Below are 25,503 nucleotides of genomic sequence, written 5' to 3'. Positions count from 1 at the left end.
AGAGAGACTCATTTCCATGGTAAGTCCTCTAGTTTTCTGCCTGGAATGTGGCATGCTTGTGCCAGGTTACGAGCCCAGCTGGTGTTAAATGCACAGGCTACACAGTAGGCACAGAGTTGGAAGGAAGGAGAGGTAGGTGACTGTTTGGGTGGGAGAATGTCCCGAGCAGGTAAGCCAAGTAGAAAAACAAACTACTTAAATAACATCCCAATGGAGTATTTTTTATTTAAAATTTCCATAATTTTATCCAATTAGGAAATATATTACCATTTTCCTATATCTATCCTTTCCTTAATTAAAAAAAAGACTTTTCAATATTGATTGGTACATTAATATAATTCATACCATACTCTGGTAAAACATTTATGGCCCTAATATTAACTATTCAGTTTTCCTAATAAAATTTCTCATAACTTCATATATGATGGAAGGAAAGTACATCATTTTTAGTTATGAAGATAATCTTTAGCATCTATAATCATTCTTAATCAATTTTAAAGATAATATCTTATAACATTTCTATTCAGTATGTAACACTTTGTTGTTTATGCCTCTATAAAAAAAGAATTTTTTTTTTAATGGAAGGCTTAACATTCCAAATGGCAGTGGAGTTAAGGACATTTATTTTTATGTTACCAAAATAACATAACATTAAATTCCTAAAATGTGCATGCATAACAGAAAGTTTTGTCAAAATAAGTGCATGCTGCCTTCTATGATATGAATTCATTATCGATAGATACAGAATTGCCCTGTAAGGCTGCCTTATAAAAATCATAGATAATTAAAGATAATGGAGAAGAACTATCTTTTTTAATACAGTAAAAGGCAGAGAGGTGTTTTTTTTTTTCTTTCTTCTTAAAAAACTGTATGGAATTGGGTTTGGTGTTAGGAGTAGAAAGGCAGTGGGAGCCAGGCTGGGTGAGATGGGGAACAGGAAACAAGGCCTTTGCAGCCTGGCACTCCGCACTGAGCAAGGCCTCCTAGACAGCACTCACTCCTTCATCCCTCCTTCCACCACAGAACTTGCCCTGGGCAGCTGCTGTGCCACAGGCCCTGTTGTGGGCAGTGGGAATGGAACAGTAAACAAGGCAGGAGTGTCGCCCAGAGACCAGTGGGGCTTACCTTCTATGAAGATTCACATGGATAAACGTATTTTTTAGAATAAACTTTTCTTTTCCCCCCCGGAAATTTCATGGAAGTAAAGTGTAACTTTCCTGTAACTGTCTAATTTTTGTTATAATTTCAAATTACTAACTCTCATGTTAGTTTATATCTTAAGACAATCTAAACTTAGAAAAACTTCTGGTGAACTTGATGTTGATGCTTAATTTAAAACTTCTTACCTGGTCCTTACCTAAAGTTTTTCTTTAATGATAATTCTTTAATTATCTTGCCAATTTGCCCAGTAATTTTATAACAGCCAATTTAACACTACATTTTTCTACGTATTTTGAATTCTGAAATGTGCATTTCTTTACCTCAAGGCCTAGAGTTAATGATTCTATATTTTTATTTCAGTGCACATCAGAATTACATACATATTTTTTTAATTACTGCATTTTATTTCAAAAGCTGAAATAATTTATGAATTTCAGAAAACTTCTAACTAAAATACTCTATTTTTTTAAATGAAACCAACTATGAATAAAAAGTGTTGACGTATTATTACTTTTATTAACTACAGGGCTCCCACTGGTGATTGGTTTAGTTTTCCAAACAGTAAAACTCAATTATCTTATAAAATTTAGAAGACACCATTGTTTAAAAAACTAATATAAACACAACATTTAAAAAATGTGAAGTCAAAAAATCTAAGCCCAGATTTTAACATGGTCCTTCAATATAAACTGATGATGAGAGGCTGCTCTGTAGACAAAACTGGCTATAAAATTTAGGCACCAGTTACAGGGGGAGGCAGGAGGCAAGAGCAGAGCACAGGAAAATGATCATTCATAAGCTGGACAGCAAATGTGGACTGGAAAGGAGAGTTCCTACAAATTCAGATGACTGGTCAGTCTTCAACCTCCTAAATTATTTTAAGAAACACAGGTTTCCATTGATTGTTTCAGAGAGCACATGTTTATTACTTTCCCTAGTTCTTCAGAATCTTTATATTTGGACTTAACAGCTATGTATATTTGTTTACTTGTCATTTTAATTCTTTTCTCCATGTATATTCTGTAGCTCAGAGTTTCTTTTGGGCTTCTTTAGAAACACTCTTAGCTCCCTGGCAGCCTTTTACAATACATTCTTCTCTGATGGTTCTTGTCCATTTTAGTCTCATCATTTTTTCTCTTCCAAAAATGTCTTATATTTACTAATTTAGTAATTTCCAGTAGGTTTATAGATTTTGAAGCATTTTATTTTTCAGTCATTTAGTGGAATTTTAGGGGAAAGGAGGATACATGAATAAGCATCTCTGAAAGTGAAGTTCTTTACTATTTTTTGAAAAAGCTCTATATCGAAAACTGGTGAGTTACCCTGTTTTTTAGAATATATTCCATTTTAGCAGCTAATCATGCTTATGGTTTTTATTGTGTAAAGGTGTTATGGTTTTAGGCTTTGAAAATTTTAAAGAAAATATATAATATCCAGAATGGAGACAGCATAAAGAATTAAAATAGTATTCTTTAAAGTTGAGTGAGGGAAATGGAAGACAGGAAGCAGCTTTTGTCCGGGGCTCCGTGTGTGGCAAGTAAGGCAGTAACCACCTTAACACACGGCAGGCACTGACTCCTCAGAGGAAACCTGTAATATTGGCAGTGCTGCCCCATCTGACTTAAGTGTAGAGAAGGAGCTTCCCCGTGCCACTTAGTGGTAGTGACATTTGAATTTAAGGAGCTTCCCCGTACCACTTAGTGGTAGTGACATTTGAATTTAAGTCTGATTCTAAAGCTCTCTTTTCTATGTGCTACCCTTCAGGGGCAAAAAAAAAAACAAAACAAAAAAAAAGAAAATTTCTTAATTCTAGCAGGCAATTGACATGCAAATTAAACTGTTAAACATGTCCTCAGTCCAAGGCTAAATTCACAGTGCTTTGCTCTTAGTGTTAGGAGTGACTGGAAGGCCATATGAAACATATAATCTGTGGTGTTGGGGTGGGGGTAAATGTGATCCTGACACAGAAGCAATGACAGATTTCTTAGATTTTTAAAAACATGATCTCCACTCATTTATCAGTGAATATTTACACAGCACACACTGAATTTCTATACTGCTTGGACCCAACAATACAAAGGGCAAAAGGCACATTCCCTCTATACTATGAGCCCAAACTAGTCTGGAGATTAACAGGCTTAGTAATTGCATTGCCATATTGTCCTAGTGACAACAGAGTACAGCACAAGGTGCTAGATGCTCACTCAGAAAAGATGTATAGTACCCAAACTGGAGTTATTCCATACTTTTGGAAACAGTACATTTCAGTAATTAAAAAGAGGAGAAATATACTAATGTGAAAATCTCTGATGTAATCTCTCTTCTGAGGCCTTCGGGAAGTGCTTACAAAAGTGCAGACTGACATGTTTTCCACATCTGAGAACCTCTTTATTCTCTGTATCCAGGATGGAGTTTCACTCAGTTGCACTGAGTTTTCTGACCCAAACCACTGTTAACAGTGCTATTAATAATCACAAGGGAATAGCTTAAAGGCTCTTTGGCACAGCAGTTAACACACTTCCTCATCATCCTGACAAGTGGTCAACTCCAACTACATTCAGCTGCTGTAGGTGTGTCCAAGGGTGTTAATATGCAGGCAGTTAATTCAGAGGTGTTCAAGAGTAATTATGCAGCCAGTCAATGAAGACTGCCACCACTTGGGTCCATTAAAGGATCTGCGCTGTTTTCTTTAGCAGAAGTAAATGTGACTGTTACTTCTGTTAACTGTTTCTTGTTCTACCAGCCAAAGCAATGGCTTTGTAATATGTGTATCTGGATTAAGTACAATTGATGATATATTATTAGGTTTAAATATTAAAAAAAAACTTTATGTTTTATGCGACCTCTGCTTCCCGGGATCAAGCTATCCTCCCACCTCAGCCTCCTGAGTAGCTGTGACTATAGGCATGTGCCACCACATTCCACTGATTTTTAATTTTTTTTTGTACAGGTAAGACTCATTATATAGCCTATGCTGGTCACAAACTCATGGGCTCAAGTGATCTTACCACCTTGGCTTCCCCAAGTGCTGGGATTACCGGTCTGAGTCATGGTGCCCAGCCAAAATATAACTTTAATAATTAAGGTGTTGTTGTTAATTCCTATCTCGGCATTTCTTTCATCAGCTAATTTATTTCATCCTCTACTGTTTCTAGTTTTACACTCTTGGGAGACTTAATTTACTGTGTTTGATTGAATTATGAAGAAATTATAATACTTTGGCTTTGGCTTATAACATTTTGACATTAAAAAATTCAGGTAACTTCCTCCTCTAATGTGAAGGACTTCGACTTTAATGTTACATTTATATTCAGAGAGAATGCCTGCTAATAAGAAATTTAGTATATTCAGCAAACATTGGGAGTACTATTTTTCAAATATAAAACTACAGAGGAAACATAGGAGGGCAGCAACTCAATTGAGGTAGTTAGGTATTAATTCTGACTCCACTAACAACTAACTGCATTAACACTTGAAGAAGATGTATAACTCTGTATTTATAGTCCTACTTTCATCATCTATAAAATAAGGATAATAATATTTAGCTTATACATGGCTATTGTGAGGCATTAAAGAGCCACACATAGGAAATTTCCGGCACATGTGTGTTCTCAAAACACAACCACAAGGTTCTATTTCTAGTATAACAACATAAGCTCCAACCAAACCAAACCTTGGACAAAAACTAAATTTTGGATAAAATACAAAAAACAATTACTTGAAGTTACTGTGTAATGACTAGGTAGATTCTAAAGGGCTTCTGACACTTGAAGAAAGGTAACTGAATGAAGTGACTTCTTAGGGTGTTTAGCATGAGGACAGGCTGCAGGAGGCATGCTGAGCAGCTAAGACTCCAATGGAAGGCTGAGTCTTTGCTGCCTGAAGAATCACAAGTCAAAGTTTTGAGCAACCACAGCTGCTGGAAAGTGAGGAAGGAACTGCAGAAGGAAAAGAGCCAGAGGTAGGGAGCCACAAATTCTGTGTATGAACTCTCCCCAACTCTCCAGTGACACTGAACCACAAATGCATACAGCAGACCCTAAGTATCCTTTAAAAGGATGGAGGATCTCATCTGAGATTTTAGCTGCTTACCAACAGATACAGTCTGCGGTTGGAGTTCAATTAAGCTATCTGCTAAAATACTCTTAAAAAATGAAATAAAAGCAATACTGTTTGGAGGAATATAACAAATTCCAGAGTTTTCATAGCACAATATTTACTCCAATGAAACCAGATTAATTAGCAGAGAAGGAATTAAACAAAGCTCTCAAAAATTTATAATGTGTAAAAGTATAAGCAGGGATCTCAGTTTTAAAAATCACCCACTTTTTCTTCCTTCCCTCTTGTCTCACCTCTTCATTCTTTCCCTCTCTAGAAACTCCCCTCTAGCAATGCATGCTTATCAAATTATGTTCTTGCCTAAGAAATTCCAGAGGATAATCTTAAACCAGGCACAAAGCCCCTGTGGAATCCCCTCACTTAGCAGGAGTCAAGAACAATTAGTCCACCACCACTGGTCTGAAGTCAAGGTAACACCAGCCAGGCTTCCAGGTGGGTGATTATCCAGGATAGTCACTGGAACAAGACTCACAGCCCCCGTGCTCTGCAGCACTCCCACCTGTGTCCCACACCAAGTTTCCCTTTAAAAACCATAGGGTAAATTTTAAAATTTAGAACACTAGTTCACCATCTTCTCAATTGGTTGACTCTCTAATTAAACCTGCTTTTCTTCCCATCAACCCTCACCTCCTATATTTGCCTCTTGTGTTTGGCTTTTGAGCAGCCAGCAAGCAAACCTGGGTCTATTACAAAAGAAAATATCCTGGTAATGAACAGATTAAAAAAAAAAAACTCAGCAGAGAAGTAAAAACTATTAAAACTCAAATGAAAATTTTGCATCTGAAAACAAAAAGGATCTGAAATGAAAAAATCATTGGACTGGCTTCAAAATACAAAGGAAGGAGTCAGTGAACTTTGAGGCTACATCAAGACATAGACTGGTCTGTAAAACACAAAAAATAACAGAAAATGAACAGAGACTCAGCCTATAGGACAAGATCATAAAGACACATGACTTAAATTTCTCAATTCACAATGTCTTCAGTGTTTCATTATTTTTTTCATGGTATTTACCCTAGGCCAAACCAATACGTAACAAATTTGGTGATCGAATTGTGAGTACCAAACAATTTACATACTTATTTCCCAACAACTTTGCCGCTGTTTGAGAAATAATATATTATTTTATAATATGTATTATAATTGAAAGGAAATATTTTATTTCATTATTAAATAGCAGCAATTATTATGTCTATAGAGTGCTACATAAGTTCTCAAAACATGGGATCAGATAGGACACTGTCACTTTCATTTCCCGATCCATACTTATTTTCAGATAATAATTATTGTTTATCTCAGCACCTGCTAAAATACTAGCTTTACAAAGATGTGACATCATTAAAATCAGTAACATATGATCTAATGCTGAAATGAAACTATAAAGGATTATCTTAGGCTGACAGTTCCCATAGTGTGGAAACAGAGAAAGGGGCAAGTAAAATACCTGAAGAAACAGTAGCTGAAAATTTCCCCAATTCAATGAAAACTGATAAATGACCTTGGGTGACTGGGATAGTCTAATGTTCTCACTTAAAACTACCACATTAAGCACCCAATATCTGTGAACACACACTTATTACTTAGGAAGAGGGCATACTCTCCTTTGTTCATGTTTCTTCCTGCTGCTTCTGGTATCAAATGTGGGGAGGTAGGACTGCTTCTATGTGGAAGAAAGGGCCAGAGCAAAGGCCAACGGAAAAGCAGCACAGAAACCACCGAATGTTAGGAGAGGAACAGAAGGCAGCATCCTGGAGGACTCACAAGTGTTGAGTTAGACAAAACTAGTATTTTGACATACCCGGTCCTGCAGCAAATAGGATCAGCATTAACAAAAGAATATTTCTAGTGGTCAACACTTGATCAGAAAGAGGGTGAAGAATGTGCTTTAGCACTTTATTCACGTTATTGTTTACTGAGCAATTACCACATGTAAGGTACTAGGAACACATGGGTCTTTATGGATTTACATTACCAATAAGGAATAACCAATGACAGCATGAATAAATAAGGTAAATCAGTTTGACAAATGACACCACCAAGACTGGGTGTGCTGAACCAGCTTCTGGCTGTGAGGATGGCCCCTTGACACTGGGTGCTTGGCAAGGGCTTCTCTGACCAGGGGCTCATGTATGCTGAGGATGCAATGCTGAGAGGGAGGCAGTCAGACACCTGGAGACAAAGCCTCCAAGGACAGGAAGAGTAGATGGGAGGGATCTGGGAAAGAAATGAGCTGTGGCTATTCAAGGAACAACAGAAAGAAGACCAGTAAGGCTGGAGTTAAGACAATGGAAAAGTGGAATAAGATAGAGTCAGGAAGGGGAGGAGAGTGCCAAGTGCCGGATCATGTAAGTGCATATGAGGAAGTGTGGATTCTCTTCTAACTGGAAAATAAGTCACTGAAGATTTTAAGCATGGAAAATATAAGATCACACTTAATTTGAAAAAGTCATTGTGACTGAAAATGGAAGAGTAATGTGGATTAGACTGAGAAGGATGGCAGAGCTGATTAAAGAAAAAAATTACTTGAGGTTTAATTTAAAGGCAAAATAAAAAAGACTAAGGAACTGAATATGGCAAACGGGAATGCCACTAAAAATATTACCACATTATATGAAGGCAAATTTATGGCTATCCATTGGAGACTTTTATCTATATTTCACCAAGAAGACTGGAATGCTGACATATGTATGTGATGTCTGGGAGACTTATGTTTCTCTTTTTAGTTTATTTTTGTTGAAACAGGGTCTGGCTATGTTGCTCAGGCTGGTCTCAAGCTTCTGGCCTCAAGGGATCCTTCTGTCTTGGCCTCCCAAAGCACTGGGATTACAGGAATGAGCCACTGTGCCTGGTCTGTTTCTCTTTTTACTTATCTATATGCATTTTCTGCTCACTTTTTGGGTGAGATTAGAGGACAGATGTTTGAATGTCTATTGTTTCAAAGGAGTAAGAGACAATGCCTTTTGATTGGGAGGTCTGCGATCTGCTATGGCATCAATAATGGACCTAGCCACTTATGAACACATACTATTTAACCTGAATTTACAAATAAACAAACAAATGTAAACTGGTAATGTAGGGATAAGACAAGTTTGGAGACTTTCAGAAGAGTTTTTAAAATGTATTTTGTTGTATTTGGCATATTTTGAGAAAATGTACAGGCTCCCATCACAACAAAGATAAAACTAACATGGAAATGCAGTAGGATGAATAGTAGGCCAATCAAATTATGCTGTCCTAATCCCAGGAACCTGTTCATGTTACCTTATCTAGAAAAAGAAATTTCACAGATACAATTTAGATCTTGAGATACAAAGATTACTCTGGATTATCCTGGTGTGCCCTAAATATAACCACGTCTCTTTGTAAAAGGGAGGCAGAAGGAGATTATAGATTTAAGAGGAGAAGGCTGTGTGAGGATGGAGAGGTTAGAGTGATATGCCTACAAATCAAAAAATGCTGTAGTCATCAGAAACTGGAAAAGACAAGGAAAGAAATCCCCCCGAGAGCCTCCAGAGGGAGAGCGACCCTGCCAACTCTTTGACTTTGGCCTAGTGATAGTGATTTTCACATCTGGCCTCCATAACTACGAGAGAATGCATTTCTATCATTTTTAGCCAAAAAAATCTGTAGTAATTTGTCACAGCACCCACATGAAAATAATGTAGCAGGTAAGTAATTTCTTAAGATTTTAAGTAAATTTAATGGTAGAAAAAATAGAAATGAGAGAGATTTACCACTTACTACCTACATAAATTATCTCATGAAATCATCAATAGCAACCCTATTATTATTAGCTCTTTTTATTAAGAGAGAAAATCCATATGTGTCATGCCCATACCTATGTTTACTACATTTGCAACTGCTCTGACATTCGTCTGATCACCAATGCATAACTGAGGAAGTGACTTTTTGTTTTCCCAAATAAACTTAGAGATATACAAGAATGCTATTTTAATTTTTTTCATGCAAAATTCTATCTAAAATAAAAAATCTATCCATACTTATAAGTTTAACTGAAAAAAAATTGCATTTCTTCTTTCCACTGACCTCTTTTTGGACAAAGATTAAAAAATTAAAAATAATTTTCAAATAAATTTGAGATAGTCATATCAGATTTATGATTTCTTTAAAACATTTTTCCCATTAACATTAATCACCAATGCAAGGACAGAAATAAAAAATCTGTGTGCCTAGACCAGCTCAGGAATTTACAGATACCATAGAGCATTTACGGTGAATAAAAAGAAAACACCCACGTGGACACTGACTTGGTGTCTGACACTGTGCTGAGCATTGGTGGTGTGGCAATGAATTAGCCTGATGGTTTACTCAATGGCTAAACAAGTGACTGCTATCCCAATCTTCCTATCAATGCAATTACTTACATAAAAAACAAGCCTCATTTTAAATAATTAAAAATTAATATTACAGACAATAATAATTTACCTAGAATAATAAGTTAAGCTAATACGTGTCACTTATTACCTAAGCTAAGAAGTGTCACAGGTTATATTTAAGCTCAAGAACACCTCACTCCAAAGCAAATCCCCTTAATATGACATCACGTTGTTTGACTATAGGCTTAAAAAAGTTATTATTATTTTTAAAGTCATGGGGTCTTACTATGTTGCCCATGTTGGAGTATAGCAGCTATTCACAGGTACTATCATAGAAAACAGTGGCCCCAAACTCCTGGCCTGATTCCCAAGTAGCTGGGACTACAGGTGTGTGCCACTGTGCCCAGATGAATACAAGTTTTGTTTAAATAGAACCGGTTTGGGCTATTAATAAAGGAATATGGTATGTTAACCTAAAAATAAAAATTACACCTACCTGGTTATTGCTGGGGCTGGTACACCTCTTGTACGCAAGGTGGGTTTCCCTCGAACCACTGGAACATCTGCATTTTCTGAACCACCATTCAAATATGTTAATTCCTGAAGCTGTGCTTGCCTGATCTCATCATTATAATCCTACACAAAAGACAGAAGATAGTATAATTCAACTCATATTCGAAATATAAAAATATTTAGAAAATACAAGTAATTCTTAATAGAAAAAAGCGTTAGGAAAATAGTTAAATTTACAAGACAAGATACAAGTTTACTAAAATAAAAATGCAATGACAAATTTTTTTTAAAAAAAAAGGAAGAAAGAAAACTACAGCATTTTTTCCTCAAGCTAAAATTTGCTATAATCAGCCATTAACTCTTTTCTTTGGGCATACTTTCCAAGTGAGACATTTACAATAAAATTAAAATATCCTAAAACTGATATATGGGCATTGTTATTTACAGCGCAATTCAACTAGCAGGTATTAATTACCTATGCTGAACCAAGTAACAGAGAAACAAAGAGGAACTGAGCCATGGCCCAGCATTCAAAGACTTCAATCTAGCAAAGAGGAAGGAGATATATATATATATATATATATATACACACACGCAATAGGATAGCTTTCATGTAGCTAAGAACCACAGGAACACAGGGTTTTTGTATATTTCCAACAGAAAACTATACAAGTTGTGAAATTCAACATTTTCAAAATTGAACACCTAAATCTTATTCCTGAAAATTTGCTCTTCTTCATCTTACACTATTATCCAAATATTCAAGTAAAAAACTCTAGGAGTCATCCTTGATATCTCCCTCTTCCTTAGCACCCTGAACTCCATTCGACAATCATCAACCAAGACATGGGTAACTGCAAGTGTAATCTATTTTATAGAAAAGGGAAAGTTCAGGCCTAAAGAATCAAAAAGGAAAGAGTAAGTTCGTTACAAGAAGTGCTGCCTAAGGATGAGAACTAATTACCAGAAGATGGACAGCAGAGTATCACACACAGAAGGAAAAACACATTTTAAAACCTAAAGCATTGGGAGGCCGAGGCGGGTGGATCACGAGGTCAAGAGATCGAGACCATCCTGGTCAACATGGTGAAACCCCGTCTCTACTAAAAATACAAAAAAAAATTAGCTGGGCATGGTGGCGCGTGCCTGTAATCCCAGCTACTCGGGAGGCTGAGGCAGGAGAATTGCCTGAACCCAGGAGGCGGAGGTTGCAGTGAGCCAAGATCGCGCCATTGCACTCCAGCCTGGGTAACAAGAGCGAAACTCCGTCTCAAAAAAAAAAAAAAAAAAAAAAAAAAAACCTAAAGCAGGCTGACCATGGTGGCTCACGCCTGTAATCCAGCACTCTGGGAGGCTGAGGTGGGAAGATCACTTGCACCTGGGAGGGGGATGCTGCAGTGAGCCATGATCATGCCACTGCACTCTAGTCTGTGTGAGCAAGTGAGACTCTGTTTCAAACAAACAAATATTAAAAAAGAAAGAAAGAAAGAAAGAAATGTAATGCTGAGTTCAGGGAACCAAAAGAGGTGCTAAATGGCTGAGTTGTAAAAACAATCTGGGTGGAAATAGAAGCTTAAAGTGAAAGGCAGAGTGGAGGTCAAATCATGCAAAACTTTAAGTCCTATTAAAAATAACTTTAACTGTTTAAAATTAAGATTACTGAGGAGTCTTTCTTGCTGTATTTCTCTCTTACTTTTTTTTTGGTGACAGGGTCTCACTCTGTCCCCAGCCTGGAGTACAGTGGTGCGATCATGGCTCACTCCAGGCCTGAATTCCTAGGCTCAATTCTTAAATATCTACTTTTATAAAATAAAAGATTTCAAACCAATAATGTAACCTTTTAACTTTAGAAGTGGAACAGAAAAACAAATCAAACCCAAAGTAAGTGGAAAAAAACAACAAAAAATAGGGCAGAAAAAAATGAAAAAGAGCAGAACATAGAGAAAAATCAACAAAATCAAAAGTTGTTTGTTTAAAAGGCTAACGAAATTAATAAACCTTTAGCTAAACTCACCAAGAATAAAAGAGACTGTTAAAATTACAAATGAAAATGGGGCATCACTTGGACTTTAAAGAAATAAAAGATCATCAGGGAATTCTACAAACAACCATATGCCAAAATATTTGGTAATGTAGACAACATGGATGAACAAGGACAAAAGCTACCAAACCTGACTCAAGAAGAAACAGAAATATGAAGAGACAATAACATGTGTGAAATAATAAGAAAGGTCTATTTGTTCTCTGCTGCAAGTTCCTTACAGGGAGCTCCTGAACCCCTTAGAATTTAGTAATAGAGGTGAGAGGAACATCTTTTGTTACTCATAATAAACCCCTTTCAACCATACCTGAGTATGCTAATGAGGTAACCCCTGGAGGATAGGAGTTATTTCCCAAAAAGACCAAGGCAGAATTAGAGGGTTGAAGCTTCAAGCCCTAACTCCTTATACCCCTTATACCTCTGGGGAGGGAAGAGGGGTTGGAGTCTGACTCAGTCACCAATGGCCAAAGACTTAATTAGTCATGCTTATATAATGAATCCTCCATAGAAACTTTGAATGATGGGATTTGAAGAGCTTCTGGGTTGATTAACTACCTGTCTGCCCTGAGGGTGGTACATCCCCAACTGTACAGGGACAGAAGCTCCTGTGCTCAGACCCTGCCCTATGTACCTCTTCAACTGGCTATTCATCTTTATAGTATCTCTTACATTACAGTGACCAGTAATAGTAAATGGTTGTTACTCTGAATTACGTGAGTTGTTATGGCAAATCACAGGATCTGAGGAGGGTTCTGTATTCTCAATTTGTAGTCAAGTTGGTCAGAAGTAAGGGAGGCCTGGGACTTAAAACTGGCACCTAAAGCGGAGCAGTCTGATCTTTAACTTGTGAGGTCAGATGCTATCTCCAGAGTGTCAGAACTGTAAGTCACCTGAGAACACTGATTTGGTGTCTGGAGAGTCAAAGAATTGGCTGGTATTTGGGGCAGGGGAACATCTGCTATCAGAAGTGCTGTGTGTAGAAAAAGTTTTTTCTTTAATAAGAAAAATGTCAAAATAAATACTCAAAAATTTTCCTTCAAAGAAAAGCCCAAAATTCAATAGTGAATTTTAATAAACAATTAAAGAATTAATGCTAATCTTTCACAAACTCTTCAAAAATTTAATAGGAAGGATCACTACCTTACACATTCTATGAGGCCAGTATTGTCCTGATAGGAAAACCAGATATAGAAAGCACAAGATAAGGAAACTATACACAAATATGCTTATATTAAGCATACAGATGTTAAAGCTGTCAAATAAACATTAAGAAACCAAATGCAGCAACATAATTAATACACAAGAACCATGGTGAATTTATTCCAGGATTATAAGGTTGGTTTAACATCCAAACATAAATTAATGTAATAATATAATAAAATAAAGGACAAAAACTACATGGTAACTTTAACAGAGAGAAACACATTTGATGGAAGAATCCAACACTCCTTGAGGATAAAAACACTCATCAACTAGGAAAATCCACAGCTAACAACATATTTAACAATGAAAGACTGAATGTGTTATCCTAAGACAAGACATAGATGTCTGCTCTTACCACTTCTACTCAACATTGTACTTGAGGTTCTAGCCAGGACAATTATGTAACAAAAAGGAATAAACAGTATCCACACAGGAAAGGAAGAACTAAAACAATCTCTGTTCACAGGTGGTACAAACCTGTGTATAGAAAATCCTAAGTAATCCACAAAAAAATTAATAAAAATAGGAGTTTAGCAAAGTTTTAGGATACAACATTAATATACAAAACTCAGTTTTATTTATTTACACCAGCAGTGAACAACTCAAAAATGAAATTTAAAAAAACAATTCCACTTACCTCAGCATTAAGAATAACATACTTAGGAATAAGACCACAAAATAAAGCAAAAGTTGTATACTAAAAACTACAAAACATTGACAATTTCTTTTAATCTAAATAAAATGAAAAAATATCCAATGTTCATGGACAGGAGGTCTTAATATTGTTAAAATGATGATACTTTCCCAACTGACCTACAGATTCAATTAAATCTCAACTAAAATCCCAGCTGGCTTATTTGCAGAAATGGACAAGTTGATCTTAATATTCATATGGAAATTCAGTGGAACCCAGAACAGCCAAAACGATCTTTAAAAACAAGAAAGTTGGTGGGATGGCATGCCCCCATTTCAAAACTTACTGCAAAGTTATAGTAATCAAAACCGTGTGGTAATGGCATAAAAGAGACATAAAGATCAATGAAATAGAAGTGAGAGCTCAGATATAAGTTACAGTCCATTGCTTTTTAAGTAGTGTCTTCTACAGCTGGTGCTGCAGTAATCAGAAAGCCATGTAAATATAAACAAATGAAAAAAATAAATAAATAAAGGGAGAGACCCAAATACTTCATGTTATACACACAAATTAGATCAAAATGAATCAAGAGACCTAACTGTAAGTAACTAAAACTAAAAAACGCTTAGATCAGGGGTGTCCAATCTTTTGGCTTCACTGGGCCACAATGGAAGAACTGTCTTGGGCCACACATAAAATATACTAATGATACCTGGTGAGCTCAAAAAAAAAAAAAAAAAGTAAACAAAAAAAAAAAATCTAAATGTTTTAAGAAAGTTTACAAATTTGTGTATGGGCCGCATTCAAAGCCTTACTGGGCTGCACCTGGCCCATGGGTTGGAGAAGCTTGTCTTAGATACAAAATAAGGAGTGAATCTTCACAGAGTATACTGAAAAGGTGTGGCAAGAAACTGAGAAGGATAAGAATATATTTGTTGTATTTACATTCTGTCAAAGCAGCAAGTCCTAATTCCATGGGATTCATTAACAATAAAGCCACTACTGTCAAAAATAGTAGTGTGGGTGAAAGGTGGAGCTGGAATCTATTTCAGTGGAATAAAGAATAAATAGCAGTAAGCCACAGAAAGTAAAGGCAGGCAGCTTCTTTCAACTGTATGGCCACAATGAGAACAAGAGAGAAAGGATCATAGCTTGTAGGGAGGAGCAGAGGATTTTAAGACAGAAGAAACATGAGCATATTTGAGTGTAAATAGAAGATTCAGAGGAGACAGATTCCTGAATTCTTTATTATTTAGAATTAAAAACATGAAGAAATTCAGGAAATTTAAAAAAATACTACTCCTTTTCAAAAGCGGAATGCAAAAAAATTACTTAAAACTTGTGAAAGTCATTCTAGAATTTAAAAAATATATATGAACACCAATCAAAAGGAAAGTTGCAATCCTAATCAGCTAACATTTGCAAAGCAGGAAGAAGGAAAGGCAAATGATGACTAATACAAGTCATTATGATTGACAGGAAAAATTAAGAATAGAGTCAATATTTTATTGTAAATATAGATTCTTTCCCTGACTTATTTCAGGTATTGTGACCTCAGGGGAAGCATCTGAATCTTTCCATCATTATTTCAACCTCTCTAAAATAAGCCTATTAGCATGTCCCCAGCCATTTTACTGGAAATGTGTGAAGATTAATACATAATTTGTAAAGCACATTCTAAATAAGTGATTTGTAAAACTCTAAATAAAATGTGCTATGTAAATGTTAAATATTTGCCCTGCTGAAAAGTGTTAGGAGATGTGATACCAAATTGTATGAAGTAAAAAATATGGATGTGGAAAGAACACAGTCTAGGCCCTATTCAAAACATTAAAAAATATTCTTCTAAGTAAGGTTAGGTGATTATAACGATATCACAAAAACTATAAAGTCCATTTAAGATATCATCTTTTAAAAACTACATTTAAAAATCGTATAGTAGGGAAAGAAATATGGAATTTGAATCAATCACATCTGAGGTTAAGCTTAAATTTAACCAACTGAATTTAACAGCTATTTAATTTTGGACAATTTTTAAAAATTCTAGGTGACTATTTCTCCTGGTATCAAATGGACACTACTGATATAACCATTACAATTAGAATTTTCTTGGTCTTTGAAAGAATGCTTTTAAAGTAATAGGGAACGTAAATCATTCATAGTAGCTTACAGATGACTTATTTTTGTAATTTTACATTTTAAATTATCATTTTAACTCCCTGTCTGAAAAGTGAAACTATTATAACATTAACACCATTATGAATTGTAAAGAGAGGAAATGCAATTAAAATTTTGATTAAGTATGTTTAAGCAGGCCTTGACTATCCAGTGAGCTTAGAATCTATTCAGATGTATTTTAGCCTGAAGAATGGAGAAAAAGTTTTTAAATGAAATCGTTAAAACAAACTCATTGAAATTCAGTGGGCTCTCTGTTAGGAATTTACTCTACAGATATATTTGACAAAATAGGCCAATATTTATGTCTGAGGTTAATCTTAGGATCACTGTATCTATTGTGACCTATAAAAAATAACCTTAATGTTCATTATTTGAGGAGCAATTAAATAAACTCTTTAACATGTATATAATGAAATATTATGCAGACATTAAAAAGAATGAAGTAAAACTACATATTCTCATAGGAACAATGTCCAAAATCACATAAGTTAAACTGATATGACATGTGACTTCTGGTACAGCTAAGGGAGGAGCTCAGCAAAGCCTCTGCCATAAAAAGCAAAATAAAAACTGACAAATGGTTAAAAGTAACCATTTTAGGACTCTGAAAACTGACTAAAGGTCAAAATACTAAACTGAAAATACGATATATTTATTCATTTAAAAGCACTACCTTTCCGGTAAGAAAAATGGAGTCTGGCCTTCTTCTCTAGGGATGCACCTAGTATTGCCGTCTTGAGTGACATCAAGAAACTGACCATCAGGCTAGACAGAAATTGGACAAAGATTCAGGAAATAAGACAGTCTTGAGAAGCTCGCCACACACCTCTGGCTGGATAGAAGGCTATGTGCATGGACAGCAAGAGAGTGAGACAAAGCTCTCCATACATGCTCTCCTGAAGGCTAGTGCACATATATGCAGGGGAGACAGGAGGAATCCTGGAGGAAGGGAAAAGCCAGGGCAGACAGGATGAGAGTCTTCTTTGGATCCACTCCCCTATGTACACACACAGCTCCACCATTAGAAGATGGAAACTTTCCTAACACAGGTATCTGAGCACAAGCTCCCCCTGGCTCCCCCTGGCTTCCACTAAGCAGTGCTGACACAGACAACATCTCTAGCAGGTCAGGTTTAAAAATAAAAGCAAGAAAAAACACGTTAAAAGAGATATTATTAGCTGTAACTATGAGGAAGACAGACAGCAAATTTAGTCCAACTAAATTATTAAAGAAACAGAAGACCAAAAAAAAAAAAAATCACCTCAACAAAAATAACCCCTCTGGGAAGAAAATAAATCAGATTATACGTTTGCTATAATATGTTATCTAAAATAGTTTTCAGCAAAAACTAAGAAACATGCAGAGAAACAGGAAAATGTGACCCATACTTAGGGGGAGAAAAGCAGTACAAAGAAACTGTCTTGGAGAGGGCCCAGATGTTGGACTTGCAACAAAAGAAAATTTAAAAAGCATATTATCTGTAATGAAAAATTCACTAGAGGAGTTCAATAGCAGGTATGAGCTGGCAGAAGAATTAGGTAACTTGAAGATTGGTCCAGTAAACTTACTGAGTCTAAGGTACACAGAGAAAAAAGGATGAAAAAAAATGAGTCTCAGAAATCCATGGGACACTGCCATATGTATCAACATACATGTAACTGGAATTAGGGGGTGTGGTGGGGGGTAGAAAGGTAGAAAAAGTTTAAATAGATGAAAACTTTCCACATTTAATGAAAAACATAAACCTACAGATGCACAAAGCTTAGCCAACAAATAGGATAAACATGTACATCACAGCCAAATTGCTGAAAACCAGAAGCAGAAAAAGTCTTGACAGCAGCAAGCGAATAACAATAGATTATATACAGGAGAACAGCAAAATGATTAATGACTCTCCTCATCAAAAGTAACGGAGGTCAGAAGGTGGCAGAGTAGCATATTCAAAGTGCTGGAGAAACAAAAACCAAAAACTATCAACCAATAATTATATAACCTATATTTTAGAATGTAGGTGAAATAAAGACATTCCCAGAAGAACAAAACACTTTTTGCTAGCAGACCTAGGTTACAGAAAAGTCTAAAGAAAAACCTTCAGGCTGAAAAGAAATAATACCATATGGCAACTCTATCCACAGGAAAAAATGAAGGGCACCAGAAATACTGTTAAGTTAATATAAAAGACTCCAGAAAAATACTGTGCTACAAACCGATATCCCTCATAATTAGAGATGCAAATATCCTTAACAAACTATTAGTAAACAATATCTAGCGACTATAAAGAAGACTATATGCCATGACCAAGTGGGATTTATCCTCAGAATGCAAATTTGGCTTCACATCTGAAAATCAACTAATAATGTAATACACTGTTATTAACAAAATAAATGAGATGAATACCACACAATAATCTCAGGTGGAAAAAGATTTGCAAAATTCAATATCCATATTTATACATATATTCATGATAAAAACTCTGACCAATTAGAAATATAAAAGAACGTCAACATGACAAAGGGCAGCAACAAAAAAAGCCTATAGCCAATGGTGCAAGACTGAATGCTTTCCTCCTAATTTTAGCAACAACTGCATTGATGGTTCTAGTCAGTGTAATAAGGAACGGAACAGAACAGAAAACAACAACATTACATTTAAAAAAATTAAAAGCATCCATATTGAAGAGGAACTAGTAAAATCATCTTTATTCAAAGGTGACATGCTCCTATATTTCACTAATTAGGATTCCACTTAATCATTGTAATGATTCTATTAAAAACACCACCTTGTAACTAATAAACACATTCGGCAAGATCATGAGATATTAAATCAATATACAAAAATCAATTGTATTTCTGTACACTAGTAACCATCTAAAAATGAAATTTCAAAAGCTGCACTCACAATAGTTCAAGAAGTACACAATATTTACAAATAAATTTTGCAAAAGAAAAGTCTGACACCCTGGACACTATATAACACTGTTGAGAAAAATTTAAAAATTTATCTTTTTAAAAAGTGAAGAAAATCTCTTGTTCATGGATTGGAAAACTCAAAATTGTTAAAGTGAAAATTATCCCCAAACTGACCTACAAATTTAATATAATATCTATCAAATCCTAGCCAGCTTTGTTTTCTTATACAGAAATTAAGAAGCTGATCCTAAAACATACATGAAAACGCTAAGAAGCCAGAAAAGCTAAAAAAATGTTTGAAAAACAACAAAGTTGGAAGATTTATACAACCTAGATTTCCAGATTTACTTAAGGCTAAAGTAATTAAGAGCACACTACTGGTATGAAGACTAGGCATATAAATCAATGAAAAAGAATTTAAGAATGCAGAAATAAACCATTATATTTATGCTTAGTAAATTTTCAACAATGGTACTAAGGTACTGAATGAGGAAATAATTGTCTTTTCAACATACGGTGCTAGGAAAACTGGATATCCATCTAGAAAAAAATAAATTTAGAGACTAACCTCAAATATACAAATTAACTCAAAATGGATTTTAAGGGAAAGAATATTAAAAGACATTTAAAAGAAAACAGTTGAAAATCTTAGTGACCTTCATTAGGCAAAGATGCTTTTGGCCAGTCCAGATTTGGTATGAGGGAAATTAGTTTCTACCTCTGGGTGAAGGGCTGTAAAGGTCATGAGATAAAAGGTGCTACTGCAGCCATCTTTGGAAAACAGAATCTGTCTCACCTGGCTGGATCCACACTGAATGGTCCACGCTGCATGCTCACCAAAACATACACCTCTCCTTAGCTGTGGTCTTGCCATAGTTTCAATTTTGTAGTCATTTATATGAAAAACTGATTCATATCTGACTTTTCCATTAAACTCCATGAGAGATCATGTCTTTTATTAGTTCACACGTGCCTATCACATAGTAAGCCCTTAGAAATTTTGTTTTTAAACTAAATGAAGAAATGGATTGTCACATTTGCTTGTGGGAACTAAAGAAAATACTAGCTATTTCCGTTCCCACGTTATTACATATTTAATGCAATTCCATGTCCTGGCTTTTTAAAGGCAATAGTGACTTAAATATCCTTTCCCTATAAATATAATAATAGTTTTCCTCACAGATAATATAATCGCAATACATGTGCTGTAGTATGTAAGTCAATCCACCAAACTAGCCTGGGATGACTAAGGACAGTCTTATCCCAGAGAGCTATTTGGCAGATGTGTCAGCTTCTATAAAATAAATTGTCTGCAGAGCCCAAGTGTTGAATGCTTTATGATTCTTTTTATCACGAGCATGCAAATGACATAAAAAGTCCTTTTATCAAGAGCATACAAATCACACAAAAGACTTAAATCAACATTTGTTAACAGAGGTAGACAAGTATTCCCTTTAAACTGTCACATCCTTAGCAATGTCAAGGTGTTTAAAAGGGTTAAAACAGACTGTCAATCTTTAACAAAACATCCAAAATACTTGGCAGAAGCTAAATAGCCCTATCCCCTCTGTGCTCATTATGGTTATGTCTGTTATTGTATTTATCATGTCGTACTAAAATCATCTGTTGACGTTCTCTTTTCCTCTAAATTACATCTTATATTATACTAAATGAGGGCAGGGATTACTTTTATTCAAGTCCGTATGCCAACGCCAAGCACAGTGCATGGCACACAGAAGGCCCGAATGGTTTTGTGTTGGCGAACCAAAAAATTGTAAAGTGTCACATAAAATGGTAGGACTTAGAGTTTCAAAACCCGAACTTGTGACTGTGCTATGCAAGTTTTTTAGCCGTGTAACCTTGGCCCTATTATTTAATCTCCCTAAAACTCCAACACCTCATATATAAAGAAGGAACAGTGCCAGGTAATTCACAGGGACGCTGTAAGGTCTACTTGAGGTGATGTCCATAAAGCTTTTTAGCAGATAAGGAGCTATGCAAATAACAGTTACAGACAAGAATTATCAAGGATTAAAGTAAAGAAAGGATTTTAAAGTACAAGTTAACTATCAAGAAAAACTGTACTAACAGGGATGAGGAATTTTTTGATTTCTTCCAAAGCATGTCCCATCCTGGCATAAGCTTCTGCAGGTGGGGCAAACACTTCAATGAGAACATGGAGATCATCATTGAGATGGAAGTACTTTGCTTCTCCACTTTTCCTCAACTCTTCTTCCTAGAAAAAAGAAAAAATAATAACATTTAAAAATGTCTAATTATAAGAAATGAAAAAAAATATATAAAAACTACCCCCCAAAAATAAAAACAATCCATTTGGCACATGGTTGTCATAGAAAATTCATGTGACAGCAGACACCACCCTAACAAAGACGGTTTAAGCTATAAATGTGATCCTGACATTCCCAGGCTTTTACACAGTCCCGAGGCTTCCTACTGCTGCTGGAATAACGTCCCCCTCCAGATGCTGGCTGGTAGGAGCCCCATCATCTGCTCACTTCTGCTGCTAGGGTGCCTTCACCTTCTCCAGTCTCCTTTACTCATCCCTCAGCAGCCACTGCACATGCTTCCTTTGTGCTTCTCAACCTGGCTGAGCTCATGTGCTCACTTCTACACTGACTATTGTGTCTGTGATGCTAGTACAAGGCACATACCACTATCTGAAATACCTTATTTTAAAAAACATGTCTATTTTCTATTTTCCCTTAGTGGAAAGTGATTACCATGGAGCAGACACTGTGACTGCCTTGCTTAGTAATGCATTTTCCATGTCTAGAAAAGTGCTTGGTATACAGATGTTCAACAAAGATTTGTTGAATGAATGATTAAACATTCATTCAATGCTATGTCAGTTTGCTTGTTCACATATTCATTCAAAAAACATTTCTACATGCCTGGCACTATATTCTATCTGAGAATAAAACAGTGAATAAAACAAAATGAAAGATTTTATTACATTATTTTACATAATTATGACAAACGTTTTTAATCTTTGTTTACATAATGAAATTCAGGAGGAAAACTGAAAGAAGAAAAAACAGATAGTTAAGGAACTACTAATTTTGCTCCACTGTCTTTTCCTAACTAACCTTCAATTTTAGGTCCTGATTTTTCAGAATCTGAGTCTTCCATTAGTCTTTATTTCCAATGTTAAAATCAGACAGATTAAGATTAACAGAATCTGAGACTAATTCCCAAAAGATAAGAAATCTTTCTAGTCTCTTAAAAAGCCTATCCCATAACCAAGAGAATCCCTGGTAATACCACCTTTTAATTTCACAATTAGGCAAGAGGCCAATGATGAAATACTAGAGGTACATAACCATTGACTTCACCCTTGAAAGATTCAACTTCTGTTACTTGACTAATTTGAACTCTTACAAAGAAAAGAAAGACTAATACACAGAGCAAGAAATAGGCATGGGATTTAGTCAGCTATATTTTCATCTCAGCTATGCCAGTTACTAGTCATGTGAGTTCAGACAGACTGTATATAATCCAATACTTAATTTGCAAAACCAGTTTATTAGTAGCACATATATATTAATGTAGAACTACTGAGAACATAAGGGACAGCTTTATATAAATGCCTGGTGAAAGGAGGCAGTCTATATACTACCTAGCACACTGCCTAACATATAATAGGCACTCAATACATGCTAGCTTCCTTCACATTAATAGAAAATAGGCCAGTGTAGGGCCACAGCCCTACAGGGTCATGGGGTGTCCCCTATCGCTGTGCTGAGGCACTGGATCCAAAAAGTAAAGAGACAGGACACAGAGGACTGGAAAAGACAGCTGGGCTCAGGGAGCCATGCCACTTACAAGCGGAGACGGGCAAGGCCCTGAATGTCCAGAAGCGTCTGTATTTATTAGGTACAAGACAGGGGAAAGGTTCGGGAGTGAGGTCATCTATAGGCTTAATGACAGGGCATACATAATCACGTGAGTAGCAAGCAAGGGGGTCATGCCATTAGGTCACCTCGTCAGAGAGGTGGGCCGTGTGCAGTAGGGGGCTGTGCTGTGCACAGTAGTAAAGCGTCGTGTACAAAAAGGTGGTCCACCCTCATTAGGTCACCAAGGCAAGGAGGTGAGCTGTGTGCCACAAATGCCGTGCCCAACACTTCTTATCTGGGGGCTGGAGACTTCAAAGGATTCCTATAGAAGGATGCTGTAAACCAATGCAGTGGGAGCTGACAGAATGTGCTCTTCTCTAAGATATTTCATAGGAGGATGATTAGCCAGCACAATAGCGAGAAAAGCTGACAGGATGTCCAAAAATGTGCTGCGATTATATACCAGAGGGGTTCTTCTCCCTCGGTTATTCACAGGATCTCAGGCCTGAGGCCTACTTTCCACAAGAACTGGATGCAAGGTGTTGCAACTCCATTTCAGGAGGAATAACTCTTGCTCTAAGCTGGCCATGCAGTGGGTACCGAGTGCTGCCATCTAAGCCCTGACCTGCCATATAGCACATGCCCTTTCAGGCAGGGGTATTATCACTTGGGTCATTGGTTCTTGTCCTGGTCTGGCTGTTTTTCCCATGTACTTGCTTCTGTTCTGTGACTGCTCTAGACATTCCTCCTACTACAGACTACTATACGGTTATATAGAAGGATTAAAATAAATCAGCACTAAATGTGTCTGTACAGCTCTGACTACAATCCCTTATATGATTATATAGAGAGATTATGTGGAACTAAGTATGATTATGTATATAAGATAGAGATAAGTAAGCAGTAAGTTATACTTCAGGTACTAATTGTGCCTGGGGTCTGCACAGCTGTCCTTCCTTGGTGCCCAAGTTGGGGGTTTACCCACAGGCCAGAAACTGAATGAAAAAATATAAGGGAATATATATAAATATAAGCTTCCAAAATATTGTATAAATTCCCTTTGAAATTTGTCTTGACTATAAAAAACATTATACCAACTCTTCATTGTTCTAATCAGAACATTTCAGCTATTTGATCTGAATCTCTCTCATTGCTTAAGTTTTAAAAATTAGATTCTCGCCGGGCGCAGTGGCTCATGCCTGTAAGCCTAGCACTTTGGGAAGCTGAGGTGGGCAGATCACAAGGTCAGGAGATCTAGACCATCCTAGCCAACATGGTGAAACCCTATCTCTACTAAAAATATAGAAATAAGCTGGGTGTGGTGACGCACACTTGTAATCCCAGGTACTCAAGAGGCTGAGGTAGGACAATCGATTAAAACTGGGAGGTGGGGGTTGCAATGAGTTGATCATGCCACTGCACTCCAGCCTGGCGACAGAGCAAGACTCTGTCTCAAAAAAAGAAAGTATTCTGTGTACAGCAATTCATCTCTGAAAGCACAAATTATTGAAACAAACATTTATCCTTTTCTAATAAGAGTACCAAAATAATGATTTTAATGAGTGATTATAATTGTTCAATTCTTTTTTTTTTTTTTGAGATGGAGTTTCGCTCTTGTTGCCCAGGCTGGAGTGCAATGGCGCAATCTCGGCTCACCGCAACCTCCGCCTCCTGGGTTCAGGCAATTCTCCTGCCTCAGCCTCCTGAGTAGCTGGGATTACAGGCATGCGCCACCATGCCCACCTAATTTTTTGTATTTTTAGTAGAGATGGGGTTTCACCTTGTTGACCAGGATGGTCTCGATCTCTTGACCTTGTGATCCACCCGCCTCGGCCTCCCAAAGTGCTGGGATTACAGGCGTGAGCCACCACGCCCAGCCTATAGTGGTTCATTCTTATTCCAGCATTTTTATTTCTATCAAAAACTTAAGTTGCAACAGAGAGGATTTCTTATCATAGCTATAGCCATGGTACAATTCCAGAGTGAGGAGTTATTACCAAACTAGTCTATAGATTAATGATGAGAGGCAATGTGTTATTTGGAGAAAAACACAGATGTTGAAATTCTGCATTAAATCCCAAATCCAACATTAATTGTATGACTTGGGCAGATTACATTACCCTCATCTTAAAGGGGTGATTTTTTAAGTGGGGAAAATAATAGTATAGTATTATCTCAAGGCTGTTATAGTAATAAAGGAGTTAACAGACACAACGTCTTTAGGATTAAGCCTTGCACATAATAAGCACTTGGTAAATGATAAACGTAGTAATGATAATTATTATATAACTATAGTTTTATTTATTCTATTATTGTACAGTATAGATGATGTGGGCAAAACATCTAGCATGATGTTTGGAATAAACTGAAGGCTCAAGAGACCAGAGCATTGTCATGATTATTATGCCATGTAACCAGATGATATACATCAGTAATGACTCCCATAATTTCATCAATGTAGCAAATAAATGAAGAAAATAAATTATATTCACATTAGACTTTTTTTTTTTTGAGATGGAGTTTCGCTCTTGTTACCCAGGCTGGAGTGCAATGG

General features: G+C 36.3%; 1 protein-coding gene across 4 annotated transcripts in view; it reads right to left on the bottom strand.

Moving 5' to 3' along the window:
• Window positions 1-25,503, bottom strand: part of KHDRBS3 (KH RNA binding domain containing, signal transduction associated 3) — a 195,451-nt gene that overhangs the window by 84,956 nt on the left and 84,992 nt on the right. For all 4 annotated transcript variants that reach the window (XR_010345640.1, XR_010345641.1, XM_064384623.1 and 1 more), the window contains exons 4-5: window positions 21,185-21,331; window positions 10,114-10,253 (exon numbers count right to left, since the gene is read on the bottom strand). Coding sequence is in view for 2 of the 4 variants with exons in the window: in XM_064384623.1 (XP_064240693.1) it covers window positions 10,114-10,253; window positions 21,185-21,331 (287 nt within the window). In the remaining 2 variants the exon portion in view is untranslated. The remainder of the gene's footprint in view (window positions 1-10,113; window positions 10,254-21,184; window positions 21,332-25,503) is intronic.

Source organism: Aotus nancymaae, unplaced genomic scaffold, assembly GCF_030222135.1.
Source record: "Aotus nancymaae isolate 86718 unplaced genomic scaffold, 86718_ANA_hifiasm-v0.15.2.pri h1tg000036l, whole genome shotgun sequence".
NCBI classification, from domain to species: domain Eukaryota; kingdom Metazoa; phylum Chordata; class Mammalia; order Primates; family Aotidae; genus Aotus; species Aotus nancymaae.
Note: the sequence above shows the minus strand (reverse complement) of the source record. Positions and strands in the feature narration are given on the sequence as shown.